Source organism: Ctenopharyngodon idella, chromosome 21, assembly GCF_019924925.1.
Source record: "Ctenopharyngodon idella isolate HZGC_01 chromosome 21, HZGC01, whole genome shotgun sequence".
Taxonomy (NCBI): Eukaryota; Metazoa; Chordata; class Actinopteri; order Cypriniformes; family Xenocyprididae; genus Ctenopharyngodon; species Ctenopharyngodon idella.
Window position 1 is genome coordinate 23,311,496 of NC_067240.1, and position 17,873 is coordinate 23,329,368.

A 17,873-nucleotide genomic window follows, 5' to 3' on the forward strand; every position below is an offset into this window, starting at 1 on the left:
AATTTAATAAAGTAGGCTAATCAAATAAATAACTGCATAGTCTTCATATCCTTTTTAAAGTTCAAGAGCAGTGAGTGATTTTTTTTTTTCTCTTTGTTGTTTGGTTAACATTCAAAACTCAGACAGCACAGCAGCAGGATCAATAGGATGCTGTCACTTTAAGAGCGAATGCACGTGCACGGATCATTAATTTTCTTTCTCAACTGAAGACATAACAGACTGTTTACTAGGATACTCCCCGAGACGGGCATTTTTTTGACGTTAGCGTTTTTGTCTGTTCAAGCACAGGAAGGCATGAGAGAGTTCAACTTGGTATTTGCGCGCTGCCAGAGACGCGGCTTTTAGAGCGCGCGCTTCGGATGTTTCTGTTGTTGAACTTCCCACATAGCGCGTGAGTAACAGATTCCCTTTCGCGTGTTCCAGCGCTTGAACATTTACAGTGGAAAGGCTTAAACTTTCGTGATGATGCAGTATTGGCCGTCAACTGTATAGAGTGTCGTTCACGTTAATGTTCTCACAACATTGCATTGTTTAATTCATAAAAATGTTACCGGCCATCTGGCGACTGACACAGTTTCATATACTCGCCAACACCGATTTTTACTCACCTTTGGCGCTTGGCGAGTGTTAATTTTAGGCCCTGCCTGTAAGTAATGGTTCAAACATGTGAATACCTCATGTAAAACCGATGAATCCAAAATTATTATATAATACATACATTTTTTGATACATTTTTCCACCTCTGTAGCCTGTTCCACCCCCACCCCAAAAAAATAATAATAAAAACTTGCTGTATAGTAGGCCTACTGATTAATCTTCACCCGTCTGTGTTCTGAATCATAGACCTTTGTGAAATTGGTAGAATTATCTTGCCTAGAGATAAAATGTAGGTTTTAGAGGGCAGTGGAAAAAAAACAAAAAACAAAAACATAGCAAACTTTTCCACTGACTGGGTCAAACTTATATCGGAGTATCCCACAGTCAGTGTTTACATGCTGGCTGAGCAGTGATAAACTTCCAGCCCACTGATTTCCCTTTATTGACTTCCATTTATTTTGTAACCAGCGTAGATGGCTGTCTGAGTGAATGATTTCGTTATAAATAGGGCAAAAGTGACAGACTATCCCAAAAGCACTGTCTCTCAAAGCATTATTTCCCATTGTCCTGTACTGCAGTGTACACATTTACTCCTCCATTTAATCTTACAATAAGACAGAGAGGATGCTAAATAGGGCAGTGGTACTCAAACCTATGGAAGATTATCAAATTCTCCACCGCTCAAATACAATTGATCTCAGGGCCTACTTTAATGACAATAAGCCTGGCGTGTTCTTTGCGATTCCCTTTGAAGAGCAAAATCATGACAGATTGTGTGCTTAAATCCTGATGATTATACAATATGAGGAGTTGATGATAAGGGCAGAATGGGTAGTAAAATCCTATGATATGGAGAAAGGGAAAGTTATTGAATATTTCATTGCGTGTTCCTGTACGTTGGAACTTTCGCAGAGCTGTCTGAAGTCATTTGTTTCAGTGCTGCCTGAATGTGTGTGCTTGTCAAATGTGATTGACTATGCCAACAAAGGGTGCTGCTCAAAACACTGTCGACAGTAAATTGCATTCTGCGCAGAGATATTAATCTATTATTATGGCTTTTGAAATGTACAGTGTCTTTTCCTTTTTTTGTAACCGCCATTAGAATCAGCATACATTATTCAAGCTTTAAAGGGCCAGAACCAGAGACTCAGTGGGCTTATTGGATTGCCAACCAACTTTTAGGGTTAATGACATATCAATCTTTTCAAAATCTAAAACATATATGCCAGGCACTCAGAAATGTAATATTTGTATTCATGTTGGTTTTAAAAATCTCTTTTTCACGACTTTCAGTAAAAGTTTATTTAACTTAAGTTAACTTAACTTAAATTTTCATTAAGTTTAATTTAAAGTAAAACGTAATATATTTTGCTTACACCTTGAATACATGTGAGGGCACACATCTTAATAATCATTTTCAAAATATTATTTTTTATTTATATTTTTCAAGATCATTAGTTTTTTGGGAGATGCACCACATCACATTGTACAACCTGAACCATGTCCCTTTACAACCTTGTCCTGTTTTGTCAAAAATGTCAAATTATATGACATTAATTAACCTTTACTTATTTACCTGCTCTCTATGATATTATCATCATTTCCTGTTGCGTTCCGCATGTTTGGATCACATGACTTTGTTGGTCACACCAACAAAAATGGTAAATAAAGTGGCATATTTAAGTAATTTTATGTATGAATTGCATGTGTATTTTTGGATAAATAGTACATTAGGATAAAAAAGTGTCATATCATTTATTTGACCCCTGAATCATGTTTCAATGCCTCTAACAAAATCTTCAATTACCATAATTAATGTTTTATTTGTGTTTTCTTGCAGATGACCCAGGAACAGTGCCCTCATAGGAACAATGTCCAGAGTACTGAAAAACCGCAAGTGTATAAAGTGGGGATCTACGGCTGGCGGAAACGTTGCCTTTATTTCTTTGTCCTCCTCCTCATGATCCTCATAGTGGTCAACCTCGCTCTCACCATCTGGATCCTCAAAGTTATGAACTTCACTATAGTAAGTGCAGTCTTTTACTCTGGGCTTCATTACTGCTGCTGGGCATTGATTCTTTGACCGACTTAGAAGTGAGCAGAAATAACGGGTTTCCATCATAGTGATCTGCCAATTCTATCGGTGTATTTTCTGAGCTTCAGCCAAGCAAACTACTGTTTTCATTTGCCTCTCAGTGGTCGATCTGTTCAGGTTTTCGCACGTAGAGCCAGTTCTCTGAGGCCAACTGCCTTCCCTCCCTTCATGTGTTTACTGATCTTTTCAACTTTCTCCTACTGTGCTTTGGGTCTTGATTAATTGGATGTACAGCAGGGCCGATCAAAGGAGGGGCCCCGGGGCAGAAATGTCATAGGACCCCAAACCACACAGCAACGCAACACCCTCTATAAACAAACTCTCAAAACTTTCATGTAACATTTGTACAGTGATTTAGTACTTTGTAGGATTTAAATCCTTACATGATTGGTACTGGGGATGCAGAGGAACTGGAAATCTGTTGCTGTCTGTTCATGTTTGCTAATTAAAAACATTTGGACTAGAAAACATTTTACGTAAGATTGTTGTGGAAGTGCATAATTTTATTTTAATAATCATTTTCTATTTATATTTTGAATGTGCGTAAATTGAATGAGCTGGAATGTGGAGTGTGTATATGAGGACATGACAGAATGATTGACAGGATGCACAAAGCGGTTGGTAGTAGTGTGTCCCAAAAGTCGCCTTCTCTTCTGTTACATACTCAAAAGTATGTACTTTTTCTTAAAAAACAAACAAAAAATAATAAGAACTCATTAAAAAAAATAATCATATATTGGACCCTTTTACATCAGCTAATTCCAACCGCTGAACTTGGCATCTCTGCCGTGTTTGTGCTTTTTTCGGGATTATTTCATACCATTATCAAATAATGTCTTGCTGTGCGGTTAATGGTCGAGACAGATGTGCGTCTGTGTACACACATGCGGAAGATAAACAGAACACATGTTGTTGGATCGTCTTGGCAAGTTTTGTCCGTCTGATTTACTACAATGACAATGGCTGGAGAATATGCCTCTCAAGACACCACAAAATCCGACAGCACTGCTTGGATATTATCACTATAACTGCTGCAGTATTTTGAAAAGTATACGTTGGACGCGGGCTCATTTGTTTGTGAGAGTCAAATGTGTGTCAGATTGCATAATTTCTTGAAGAACGATGATGGAGAGTAGATCGTTCAGAAGAAATATGACACAAACAATGGACAATATATCAATATTTCATGGATTTAACTCTTTTGTGGATAAAAAGTGCTGTTGGATGTTTTTCAATGGACGCTTATGGACATTTTACCCAAGTGTGACGGATTGGATTCATCTCGCGATTGCTATTTCATTACAAAGGTATGAAGTCCCGTTTTGATTTTGTGCGTTGTCATTTGCACACCCGACACAAATTACAATATTACTGTTGCTGGAGCATCTATATCGTAAAACAGACATCGTAGATTGACAGTAAACCCTTAGAACTTTCAAATGATGTATAATTTTATCTTTATTAATATTTTAGATAGTGTCTAAGATAGATAGATAGCTCCTTAGCCTGAGCTAACTTGAACACGTCGAGCTAGGTGGGCATGGTTTCAGCAACCAGGCACCTCAGCTCCACCCACATCCTGCTTCTTTGCCCATTTTCGGTTATCCAGGAGTGACACGTGGTGACGTGCTGCCAAGATGGCGACGGCCAGCTCCACCCACTTTGGGCTTCAAAAATGCTCGTCAGAAATCTAAGGATGACGTCACTACGTCCATGTTTTATACACTCTATGTGCTCTCCAGCCCCGGCAGCCAATCACACACTCCGAATACATGTACGCTTCTACGTCAGATTCCGTGATTTTGCTTCAACTTTGCTTTTTAACCCAGAAGAATGAAACTGCTCTGAAAAAGCAAAAATAGCCAATTTCCGCTTATTGATAAGAGTGTTTTTAGTGTTTTCAGTGATCTGAACGATTTCTGTCCCTCCATTGTCAGCTACGCAACTACCACTTTGATGCTTCAAAAAGTTCAAGTTTGATGAACAGATTTAATTTAGGCTTTTATTCACATAAAATTTGATCAGTGAACAGAAGCTCAATCAAACCTGAATGACACGTGAGAACAAACCTCTTCCGAAAGCACAAACATGCTGCGTAACACGAGAATGAACCTCATTGGTTCTGCACACGTCAAGCAAACATGCTTGAGCTTCCGTTTACCACAACTGATGTGTGTGTTAATTATATGTGGATAAAAGCATAAATTCAATCTGTTCATCATATAAAGCGATCGTGTCTCTTCAGAAAATTTGGAGTAAACCACTCAATTCATATGGATTAGTTTTACGATCTCTTTATGAACTTTTTGAAGCGTCAAAGTGGAAGTTGCGCAGCTGTCTATATGGAGGGACAGAAATCGCTTCAGAAATATTTTTTCATAAAAAATCTTCATTTGTGTTCAGAACAAGCTGTCATTTAAATAAAAGCTGTAAATAACAAGTGGTGAATTCTGCCTCTTTTCTCGCTTCACCTAATGCAAGAACATCTGTTGTAGAATCCTTATTTCATTTTTTATATTTTTTTTATTGTTGTCATTTTCTTCATGCGTTAAATCTCCAGACACGCAGAGGGTTTCCATTTATGGCTGTAGTAATCCTCATCACCTGTGATAAGTCATGGTTTTGTGTGTGTGTAGGGGTGTGTGTGTGTGTGTGTGTGTTTGGGGGAGATGACATTTTCCAATGCATTAAAGATGGAGAGGGTCCTGTTCTCTAGACTGTCATCATTTGAAATAATAATAATAATAATAAATTAGAGAACAAGTTATTTGGCAGCAGAACTCCATGTTTTGAGTGCTACTCATGTCATTTTAATTTTGGGTACGTCCCTGTGGTGTTTTGAAGTGAGGGAGACGCAATCGACTGTTTGTGACGTTGACATGGAGATCTCATGAATATTAATTAGACCATGCTGAAATTTCTGGGTAACTTTCCTGTACATTTCCTGCACTCAATTCAGCTAATTAATATTTATGAGCTTATCCTCTGCCATCATATAATCATTTGAAAAATGTACGCTATGTGTCAAAGGTTTGAAATAATTTAGCTCACCAAGGCTGTTTTTATTTGATCAAAAATACATTGTTCTATTTTAATATACTTCAGTGTAGTTTATTCCTGTGACGCAAAGCTGAATTTTCGACAACCATTACTCCAGTTTGCAATGTCACGTGATCCTTCAGAAATCATTCTAAAATGCTCAATTATTGAGATTGGTTCCTCTTATGATCAAATATCATTGTTGGAAACTGTTTTTGCTGCTTAATATATATATATATATATATTTATTTATTTATTTTTTTTTTTTTTTTTTTTGTGGAGACCGTGATACATTTTTTTTTTTTTTTTTCAGGATTCTCGATTAATAATAAGTTCAAAATAACCACATTTATTTGAAATAATAAATACTTTGTATAAAAGTCTTTACTATTACTTTTGATCAATTTAATGCATCCTCGCTGAATAAAAGTATTCATTTATTTATTATAATAAATAAATTATAATAAATAATAATTTAATTAATAAATTAAATAGAATTATTAAAATATTATGCATTCAACATTGTAATAATACTATTTCACAATATTACTGTTTTTACTGTGATCAAATAAATACAGCCTTAGTGAGTGTGAGACTCAAAAAAAAAAAAAAAAAAACATTATTTACTTATTAATAAATAAACTTATTTATTCCAAACTTTGGACTAGTAGTGTATATAAAGACATTGAACTTTTTTTTTTTTTTTTCAATTATCTCATACAAAAATGCAGATTCTATAAATCTATATTTATCAAAGATGCTTTTGCCTCTTGCCTGTCTCAACAGTCCTCTGCTCCTTTGTAGTGATGGTATATTTTACACATGGGTGATTATTTTATACTTGTTGGGCTTCGATAATAATTAAATTCCACCACACAAAGAATGTTAATGACTTAATTTTAGTTAAACGTCCCATCCGGGACGCAGTCTGATTGATTCAGTCATATTAAACAAAACTTGACTTGAATTAAACCCCTTAATTTAGATGTTACCACAGGAAGCACATATTTAGGTTACCTGACAAAACATTTTCACAGTGTAGGCCTGGGGCCTGATTCCTAACTGTGACTAAAATGATTTTGCAATGCAGATTTATGCAGATGAAATGTGATGTTTATGTGAACTGTGGGGTGATATGTTCAACTACTGCTACTTGTTTTTGTCAAGATTCTGAGTCTTCCTGTAAAGGGAGTGTTAGACTGGAGTAAGATGGTGTGAAGGGCATCGGGTTCTCAAGGGACCTGTGGAGATCGGGTCTGTGAAGAGTGCAGATGCAGATGAGCAGCTGGATGTTTTGCTGATTTATGTCACCTCAGATTGCAGGATGGCCAATGTGTCAGGGCTAGAACGGAATTAAATATTTAGTGTCCTCTGATGCCAAAGGACGGTGCGTATCAATGTTGACATCACGGGAGAATGCGTTAGAAATTGAGATTGCACATCCTTGTCTCTTTCCACACAATATTCATTCTCTAGACAAAATGTAATTAACATCATATCATATTAATTTGATTAATATAGTACCATGCCGAAGTCTTAATGTCTTCATTTCATAGCTATTTGGCAGTGAATGCCCATTTCAGGACTAATGAGGCGTGTTTTACATCTCAGAGGTGATTTTATAATATTTTGACATGTCTCTGCTCATATTTTCCAGGATGATCACTACAGTGTTTAAGTGGTGAAGTGTACAAATACATTTTTGTATGTACAGTATGTTTGGATAGACTCTTTTCTACCACTGTATTGACAGCACTTATAACTTAACCCATTTAACTTTAGAGACATACAAATCTTTATGAATATTTTGAAGACTGCTCAGTGCTAAAATGACTCAGATTTCAATACCCCAAATCAGAAAATGATACAGAAATTTTGTCCAAGAAATACTTCTTTATTGTAAAATGTATTAACAAATGTATCAATATTAATAATAAAATATTAAGCAGCACAACTTTTTTTTTAATATTGATAATAATAAGAAATGTTTCTTGCGCACAAAATCAGCATATTAGAATGATTTCTGAAGGATCATGACAATTCAGCTTTGCCATCACAGGATTAAATTACATTTTAAAATATATTCAAATAGAAAACTGTAATTTTAAATTGTAATACTATTTCTGTTCTTACTGTATTTTTGATCAAATAAATGCAGCCTTACTGAGCATAAGAGACTTCTTTTGAAACATGCTACAACCACACAGATACTAATACGATTATATTGGATTTTCAGACCTGGGGCTGTTTGAGCAGCATTGTTCTATGGATCCCATGAGTTTAGCTATGAGAGTATGAGTAGACTCTGATGATAAGGAGGGAAAAAAACACTAACATGCAGGAAGCAAAAAGAGAAGCTATTGCATCTTCACGTTTCTTTTGAGTCAGAAAAACACAATTAGGCTACAGAATTTCATATTGTTGATCCTCGTAGATCCTCTGATTCTGGCAGCTCTATTTATATCAATAATACAACTGTTAGCTTGTGCTGCCTGCTCTCATTCAAGCGCCGCCTCGTTGACACCCTCCGAAGCTATTATGGAAATGCATGTCATGACTAACTCTGCCATTTTGCAATGGTCCCACCAACAGCTTGTCACAAGGGTTTTGTGTGAGGCACGGGTCAGCTGTGAACATGAATCCGTGAGCTCTAGAGAAATCATACATTCGCACTTGCACATTGCAAATCTCTTGGCCTGCGGTGATGCTCACACCAGAATTAATTGAACTCTTGGGAGGAAACAATAAGTGTCAGTTCAAAAGCTGGTGTGGAGAGTCTCTAAATGACCAACTGATGATGTGATGATGTCCCTGTCCTTTCCCTGGAGACCTGCCCTCCATGTCAGTACTTTGAGCTTTTTGCGCTTTTGAGTGTTCAGTCAGACCTGCCTCTTTCAATAAAGCTATGTATCATTTCACTGCCACATGCATGTTTCTGCTTAAACCCAAAGAACAAAAACATTGATTTTCTAAATTACCACAGTCTTGATTCGAATGATCCCAATATGGTCTGTGCTTATTTTCAGTAGCTGCCTTGTACAGTAGCGCTTCCATTCTTGTAGTAGTCACTACATCCAATTCAGTTTAGTGAATTATAGTAAAAAAACAACAACAACAAAAAAGAAACAGCATCAATGAACAAATGACTCTTTAGGGCCTTTTTATTTATTTATTTATTTTTTTAAGAATCAAAAATATACAGTGTGACCAGTACAGCCCGATTCACTGCAGTCTGATTCATGTAGCTGAAATGAACCGGTTCTTTGTAGCTAATCAAAAACATGCAGTACCACCAAAGTAGTCTGATTCATGAACAAATGCCGTAATAATTCTTTCTTTTTGAATGAATCAAAAACATAAAGAATGATTAGTTTGATCCATGAACAAATGACACTTATGAGCCAGTTCTTTTTAGTGAATCAAAACATACAGTGCAGCTGGATTCAAAAACAGACATGAATCAAAAACAGACATGAGCAGTATAGCCTGATTCCAGAGTGAATGACTGAGTCAATTCTTTTTAAAGAAATTCTTTTAAAGGGTACATAACACAAACAGTTTCGTTCAATCTCATGTTAATCTTGAGTACCTATAGAGTAGTATAGCATCCTTCATATCTCTGAAGAGTCTTTAGTTTTATCAGATTTATAAACGAAGGATACGCTGTACTGAGTCTTTCCGAAAACAGCCGAGCTCCTGGAGGCATGCCGTGGGTGAAGCTAAAGAGTCACGCGCAGCTTTTGCTTAGGGAAGCTATCGATGGTCAGCTAAACAAATGTATTTAAACACACACAATACACAATCGCATTATCACTGGATAACTTTTGATTCATTATACGTTCGTGTTGTTTACATTATATGCACTTGCGTGCCGGTTGCCAACAAAACAGACATTTGATGCATTTTTACTTAACACCTGCAGTTCCGACTCATGGCCGGGATAATTATTGCTGTGACCGCTCGCATCTTTCAGTTTCAAACGATCTGCAAATCCAGCGTTCAACTGGGCCATGTTTATAAAACCGTAAGCGCCGATCCTCAGGGCTCGAGCAGCCACGGGAAAAACACGAGAGATTCTCCATTCATTTTAACCAATAAAAAATTTATTGCAACTTTCAGACACAACTTTATCCTTATTTTGATAGTTAAATTGAGGCGGTTTCTATGGTTATTTTAATGACAAATGTCGAGAGCACATCAATGTAATGCGTGAGCACAAATATCTCAGCTCCACTGTTCCCTTAACGTTGGGTTCTTTGGGAAGCAAGTTTTCTCAAGCAAGTCCTGTGCAGTGCTGCCAACAACTTCCGTAAAACTGAATGAAGCACGTTGATGGGCGGCTCTTGCTCTGGTTGATGTGTGCTTTTCCCGGAGTAGTGCCCATATAAGGAATTCCACCCTTTATGACGTCATGCAGGGCCATACTCGGAAAAAAAACTTTCCGAAACTTGTATGAACTCTGAAGGAGTGTATTTGGCACAGAAATACTCCGTCATACATCCAACTCTTTTTTTTTTTTTTAAACTTTGACCATGTTTAGCAAGAGTATCCAACTCTTTTTAACAGTGTAAATAAGTCAGAATGCATGAAATAGCATTAGACCCCCCCTTTAAAGTTGCCAGATTGAATAAGCCTTGAACACAGCTCTGTACTGTATATGCCAAAATAAATCAGAATCTAAATCAGCAGCTTGTGAATTGCATTTAAATCGAATCTAGCTCTAATTTTAATTGAAAGGATCTAACAAAGTGAGTGCGTTCTATGTACTTTCCTTGCATTTGTCTTCCTGTTCCTGTATGGTACTGTACTGTATTTTTCTCCCAGTAAAAAGCTAACGTAAGCTGGAAAAGAATGACTCCAACACAATAAAAAGTGAACAAATCCAACATGCTGTGCCAAAGCCGCAGGCTTTTCCAGGGCCCACTAGGATAAAAACATCATTTGCTAGACCTGACACATTAAGCAATGGCGTACTTGGGTTAATAGAATGCAGCACCATTTTCAACCTGCCGACAAACATGAGCTGCCACTGTGGCACCTCAACGCCATCCATAAACGGAAAATAACACCGAGGCTGTAGCTGCTGCACATTCACAATCTCTAAAGCCCTCCCCTACAGGGCTAGATAAGAAGGCCAGACACATCATCTCATAAAGCTCATTTTACAGCAAGTCATCAATGCAGTAGTTCGAAATGCTCATGTGCTGCCTTTTCATATACTGTAAACTCTCTGGACACAGTAGTTGGAACTTTAATCGTGCTTACAAATCACTAATTAGCTTTATGCAAGCAGATATTAGCTTTTTGAAGCTTATTTAGTAGGATATATATGCCATAGGTCATCTGAAGCCAAAGAAATATGCCCTGCCCTGTATTAATAATGAATAAAAATGAATGTAGTGTACAAAACCCTGATTTACTGATATTAGAAAATAACTAGCTAGCAATCCTCTTAAAAACAAAAGAACTGCTTCTGTTAATCGTTAAATGTAAGCGAACACACTTTTTGAGAGGGAACGCAAAGTTTCTCAGGGGGACGCAAAACATTTGCAAGAGAGTGCAAAAGCATTGACCATAAATCTTTCCTCCATCTCGTTTTTTCCTTTACCATATCCGTTTAGGGACTCCGTATGTTCCAAACTTTAAGATGGTAAAACCATGCCAGCTTTAACAGCGCCACAACTTTTTCAAATTTGTAAATGAAACAAAGATTATTGGAGTACATTTTACAAGAAAATACTATTTCTGTCTTTCTAATTCAAAAATTTGTTTTTAATTCAATGTGTCACTTGCCAATTCTTTGTTATTATTTGTGAATTTATCTAGCGATTTCTGAGTGAAAATTGTTTTGAAGTAAATCCTACACCATGTTTAGTTACTCAAGCCATCTGATGGAGAGATGTAGAGCCCATGGAGCATAGATGGCAGTCCCTCCAGGACAGTTGTTGTTGTTGTTCTGAAGGTCCTGCTTCTAGCCTCTCATCTCATTAGAATGTAGCGTCTCTAAGGAACCACTAAAAACAGAGCCTCTAGTCCAGTTCTGATTGCTAAATGAGTGTTTCGGGCTACTACACTCTTAAAAATAAAGGTTGACATTATTGGTTCTATGAAGAACCTTTCCATTCCACAAAAGGTTCTTTATAGTGGAAAATGTTTCTTTTAAGAGCTGTTCATTGAAAGATTATTTTGGGAAACCAAAAAAGGTTCTTCTATGGCATCACTGCAAAAAAAAACCCTTTTTGGAACCTCTATTTTTAAAAGTACAAGGCAGAATGAAGTTAGATGGACCAACATGTTTGGTCTTGAGCTGGCAGAGGAAGAGGAAAGACAATATTGTGCTAATTTGGACAGACTGAGGAGGGTGAAATGGAGACAACTGACTAAATCATGTCAGCCACTAATAGCACTTGAGGTTATTCGATAATTCACAAGTGGATATCAATTTTTCACGCCTACATCATAAACCACTGCTCTTTCACTATATGGACACTGGAGTAATCCTGTTCTGTCTCTCCTCATCTTTAAAGTTCTCATGAAATCAAAATGTGCATTTTATGGCTTTTAGTCCATGCCTAGTAGCTTTGATGCCATCTATATGCTCGTGTGCATATAAAACCTGACGCAAAAGTTTTTTGTTTTTTGTTTTTTCTTCTGGAAAACATCACAGTGCATTTTGCAAAAACATTCAGCTGAATGATTCAATTAACTTTAGTTTTGTTTAATGTAAATGCAAATAATATTTCCTTTTTTAATGTTTTTTAAAGAGCTAAATCGCGGCACAACTGGGACAAATGAAATGACAGTAAAATGTAATAGAAAAGCTTAATTTTCAGCAGCCATTATTCCAGCCTTCAGTGTCACATGAGCCTTCAGAAATGATTGTAATATGCTGATTTGGTTATGAAAAACATTTCTTGCTAGTGTCAGTGTTGAAAACATGAAACAACTTAACTTGCCGCAAAATTTTATTAAAACATACTGTTAAAAAGAACTTCTTGTATTACCAGCGTTGGGGGTAATACAAGGAATGTAAGTTACGTAATCAGATTACTTTTTTCAAGTAACAAGTAAAGTAATGTGTTACTTAAATATCTAAGTTACTTTTTTCAAGTAAGTAATGCAAGTTAATTTGCATTTCCTTCTGCCTGAGGGTTATTCATTTCACTTTTGATGCGAAAGGGCCTTTACATTTGCCAAAATAGAACTTTTGTAAAAGTAACGTAACACTTTACTTTCCATAAAAAGTAAATAAGTAATGCAATTAATTAGTTAGTGCAATATTGTAATGCATTACTTTTTTTAAAAAGTAGGTTTCCCCAACAATGCATATTACTACATCAAACCGTGTCAAACACAAAAATACAAAGATATGTATTTTTTTTTTTATGGCAGGTTTCCTATTCAATACATTTGATTTACATTTGTAAAAAAGATTTATGTCATCGCTTCCAGGTTTCCTTTGTGTCCACTTCCCTAGAGGAAGTTGCTTAAGATATTAGTTTTATAAAGGAAGTTGCTTAAGATATTAGTTTTATAAAGAAAGTGCAGCACTTTCAATAGAGTCTGATTAGTTTTTGTCCATTTTCAGTTTGCCTGAAAGAGAAAAGAACAGATTGAGAGATAGAGAAATAGCATACAAAACAATTGTTCTTTCGAGAAGCTTGTTGACTTTATTCAGAATGAATTGGTCCGATTTGCATCTAAAAAGCTCAGGCGCCACATTGCTGGATTTAGTGCTTTTTTCATTCAGAGCAGTTTCATTCATTTTTTTCGCAGTATAGCCGCCAATGATTTTCAAAAAATTATCCCACTCAGAGCAGCATGAAAAGGTCAGGCGTGGGAGCAAAAGGGAAATGTAACAGATTTTACTCCCCTGACAAAAGTAATTAATTGTTTGGGAGCTAAATGGAAATGAGGAGGCCGAACAGCCCAGTGTAGCATTTGAGTTTCATAACGATGGATATGGGTGGAGTGTCGAGGGTGTTTGTCGTAATGGCAGACCAGATGCAGTGCAAATAAACAATCCTCAGGGAAACAGTCAGATGGCTTACACCATCTGTTTACATATGACAATTGTTTCATTTCGGACACTACAAGATTATGTCCAGGTAGACAATTGCTGTAAATTGCAATTGCAGAGAGTTTGAAAAGTTTCTTTATATCATCAAATAACTCAGATTACAAAATATACTTTCTTCTTTTCTTATACAAATGCAAAGTAATTAATTTAACCTGAGAAGAATAGGAGATTAGAGTTTCTCTGATATTATAATGGAACACTGTAGAGAATGGGAGGTATAGGATCCATTAGTGTTGGCAGGACATTTCATTAATGTCTTCTTACACTAAGGGCACTGTAATAGGCTGCTAGTGGCTTGTTAAGTAGCTTTTGAGATTTAAAGAACAAAGAAAATATTAGATAGATACTCAACAGCACTCTGCTTTTAATGACAGCGGTTTGTATCCGTTTTACATGAATAATAGAATTCCAGGTAATGCAATACTAAATTTATTGTGCCAAACCACAGAATAGTCTTAACACAGTATGTTAAAGGAATAGTTTATCCAAAATTGAAAATTGTCATCATTTACATACCCTCAAGTCACTAAAAACTTGACTTTCTTTCATTTGTTGAACACAAAAGGATACATTTTGAATAATAAACTGGTTTATTTTCACCATGCAATAGAAATAAATGACAACTGAAGCTTTTACATTTCAAAAAGGATGCAAAAGCACCATAAAGATATCATAACTGTAGTCCACATGACTTGTGTGCTATATTTCACAAACGCATTGCTTTGCTTCAGAAGGCCTTTATTAACCCCCCGGAGCCATGTGGAATATGTTTATGATGGATAGAGACACTTTCTTCAGCTCATACTCGTTTGGTAACGCTTACTGCCATTATAAAGCTCGGATGCGTCAGGATATTTATTAATATTTCTCTGATTGTGTTCATCAGAAAGAAGAAAGTCATATACACCAAGGATGGCTTGAGGGTGAGTAAAGCTTTGGGTAATTTTCATTTGAAAGTGAACTAGTCCTTTAAAGGATCACCCAAATTTCTGTCATTAATAAACCCGTAAGACCTTTGTTTGTCTTCGGAGCACAAATTAAGATATCACACTGCTATGCTATTTTCATTGCAGAGCTTCAGTGTTTACGTCCGAACGGCGGCTCAGTATTGGCCAATACTGAGCCCGCATTCAGACATAATTGCTGAAGCTCTGCAACGAAAATAGCATAGCAGTGTGACGGGAAAGACAAATTTGTTGAATAAAGTTATTTTTGTTTTTGCACACAAAAAGTATTCTCGTTGTTTCATAATATTAAGGTTGAACCACTAGTCACGTCGACATTTTAACAATGTCTTTAGTACCTTTCTGGACCTCAAAAAGTGCAATGTCGTTGCTGCCTATGTTTTGATTCAGATACCCTCAGATTTCATCAAAAATATCTTAATTTGTGTTCCGAAGTCAAATTAAGGTCTTACAGGTTTGGGACAACATGAGGGTGAGTACTTAATGACATAAATTTCATTTTTGGTTGAACTGACCTTTAAGGTGGATATAAACATTTTCAGTGAGTAGCAACTTAAATTTAAATCTGTTTCTTTTGGCATTATTTTTGAAACTTGACAGCCCCAGTCATGATTTGCTTTTATTATACTGTATTAAAAATAGTGGGCTGGAAATTTAATGGGGGTAAAAGTCCTACAGGTTTGGAATAAGAGAGAGTAATTGATGACAGAATCTTCATTTCTGTGTGAACTTTAGGGTTGGTGAAGGGATGAGGCAAGGACTTGATGCAGAGTGTAAGGGATTTTATTTAATCAAAAGATTAAACAAAAACAAACAAAAACTACCCCATAGGGGAAAACACTGCAGCAAGGCTGGACAAGGCAGGACACAATGGGGAGCATACAAATCAGGCAACATGAAGCAAAAGGATGATCTGTCACAGGACTGAGAACACAGCGTCAATAAATAGGGAAGGAAATCAGGAGGGTAACAAGGGGAGAGCAGGTGGGGAAAATAAACCAATAATCAGGTAACATGAAGGGTATGATTAAGACAATAGACAGAAGAGCACATGGCTAGGGTTGGGAACCGAGAACTGGTTCTCACCCGGAACCGGTAGTGTTTTTTGACAAGAACCGGAACCGTGCAAGTTTCGGTTCCAAAAACGGTTCTGGTGTGATGGGTGGGCGAAGTGCAGAAAGCGTATCCTTTAATAGAGACATCTCACATCATGAATATTATAGCAATAAATACACTGAAAAGCCCTCGCGCTACTCGTATACGTCAGATTTCAATGCAGAGAGAGGGAGAGAGGTGCCCAAAGCTGCACGATTAATCTTTAAAAGATCGCGTTCTCGATTTCATCACCCACATGATCTAATTCTTAAATGACAACGATTCCCCCATGTATATTAAACCTTTGACAAAAATAAAATCGCGACATTCAAATCTGTGTTCGCACTGCCGTTGATCTGAAGAGAGTTGTCATGTGTAGATATAAACAGCTTCACAAACAATCTTTTCAGACGCACAGTATCATTATTTCTGTGTGACAAATAGGCCTATTCCAATTATAACAGAAGTATACAAAAGTTTATTATTCAGATAAAAACGCTGATGTTTATGTATAATAAATTACCTAGACTTCAAATAACGACTGTAACGATTGCATTGTTACGCCACTAGGTGGCAACCAATTTACTGTTAAATGTTTCTATCACTGAATCATTTTTTTTCAGAAACAAGTCTTTATGAATCCAACTTACAAAAATATTCTGTGTGTGTTCAAGCATCTTATCTAATTTGTGGTAACACTTTACAATAAGGTTCATTTATGAACTAACCATGAGCAATACATTTGTTAATGTATTTGTTAATCTTTGTTAATGTTAGTTAATAAAAATACAGCCGTTCATAGTTTGTTCATGTTACTTCACAGTGCATTAACTAATGTTAACAAATACTTGAATTTAACAAACTCTTGAATTTAATAATGTATTAGTAAATGTTGAAATTAACATTAACAAAGATTAATAAATGCTGTAGAAATGCAGTTTATTATTATTTCATGTTAATGTAGTTTACTTATGTTAACTAATGAACCTTAATGTAAAGTGTTAGCGAATTTGTTGAGATTAACAGTGTTAAATTCATTTTACAAAAATAATAAACACAAAAAGGACTGTTTGAGTTGAGTATTGTGCATTTTTCCCTTACTACTATTTTTTTATTAGTTGTTTAATTATTTTAACGGAACCGGAACCGGAATCGTTAGGCAGAACCGGAATCGTAAACGGAACTGGAAAATTTCTCACGATTCCCAACCCTACACATGTCACATAGAAACAAACATGACAAGCCATGTGCTCAAACAAAACATGACAAAATAAGAGCAAGTGGCCAGTGAACATAGTCACAAACCATGTGCTCAAACAAAACATGACACGAACACGCAGCCAATGAGAGCTCACTGACAAATCATGACAACATGAAAGCTTGCGGCCTATGAAAAACATGACTGCCGTGCTACACAGAACACAACAACACACAAAGAACAGAACAGCATTTGGCCAGAGTGAACTCGAAACCGCAATCTCACACAACGAGACCAAAGACAGAACTATTCGTTTAAACTTACATTATGCTTCATTAGCATTATGTAACACCTTCTTTAAAAAGTTAACCTTATTTTTTATGCATGTGTACTCTGAGGTCTTTTCTCTTAGATGTTACTATAATGATATGCTCTTGCACTCTCCCTCAAAAATAAGAGAGTGATGCAACTGACTTCTTTTGTTCTATCACAGGCCAACATTAGCAGGCGGGGCCGTTAGCCTGTGTCTCTATGGACAAACAGAAGCACAGAGCGCAATGCCTTTTTGTCTCTTGCAGAATACAATTCCATTGATCAAGTCTTTGTTTGTACCTCCAAAAAAGATTATACATTATGAAAAGCATAAAAAAATTGATAGATAGGATAGAGGAACTGGGGTAGGTCAGAATGCCTTTGAAATGTGGATCAAAGCTGGTTGGAGACTCCCAGGGGAGGAAGCAGTTAACCCCTATGTGTTGAGACCAACCTGAAGAACCTTGAGATTTTCTGTGAGCACATTGAGCC

At 36.4% G+C, this 17,873-nt stretch overlaps 1 protein-coding gene across 4 annotated transcripts in view; it reads left to right on the plus strand.

Annotated features, from left to right (window-relative positions):
* sgcd (sarcoglycan, delta (dystrophin-associated glycoprotein)) overlaps positions 1-17,873 on the plus strand; it is a 221,802-nt gene that overhangs the window by 127,152 nt on the left and 76,777 nt on the right. For 3 of the 4 annotated variants that reach the window (XM_051878783.1, XM_051878784.1, XM_051878780.1), the window contains exon 2: positions 2,438-2,623. In XM_051878783.1, coding sequence (XP_051734743.1) covers positions 2,438-2,623 — 186 coding nt within the window. Of the gene's footprint in view, positions 1-135; positions 392-2,437; positions 2,624-17,873 lie in introns of those variants that run through there. The other variant, XM_051878782.1, reaches the window with a different exon arrangement.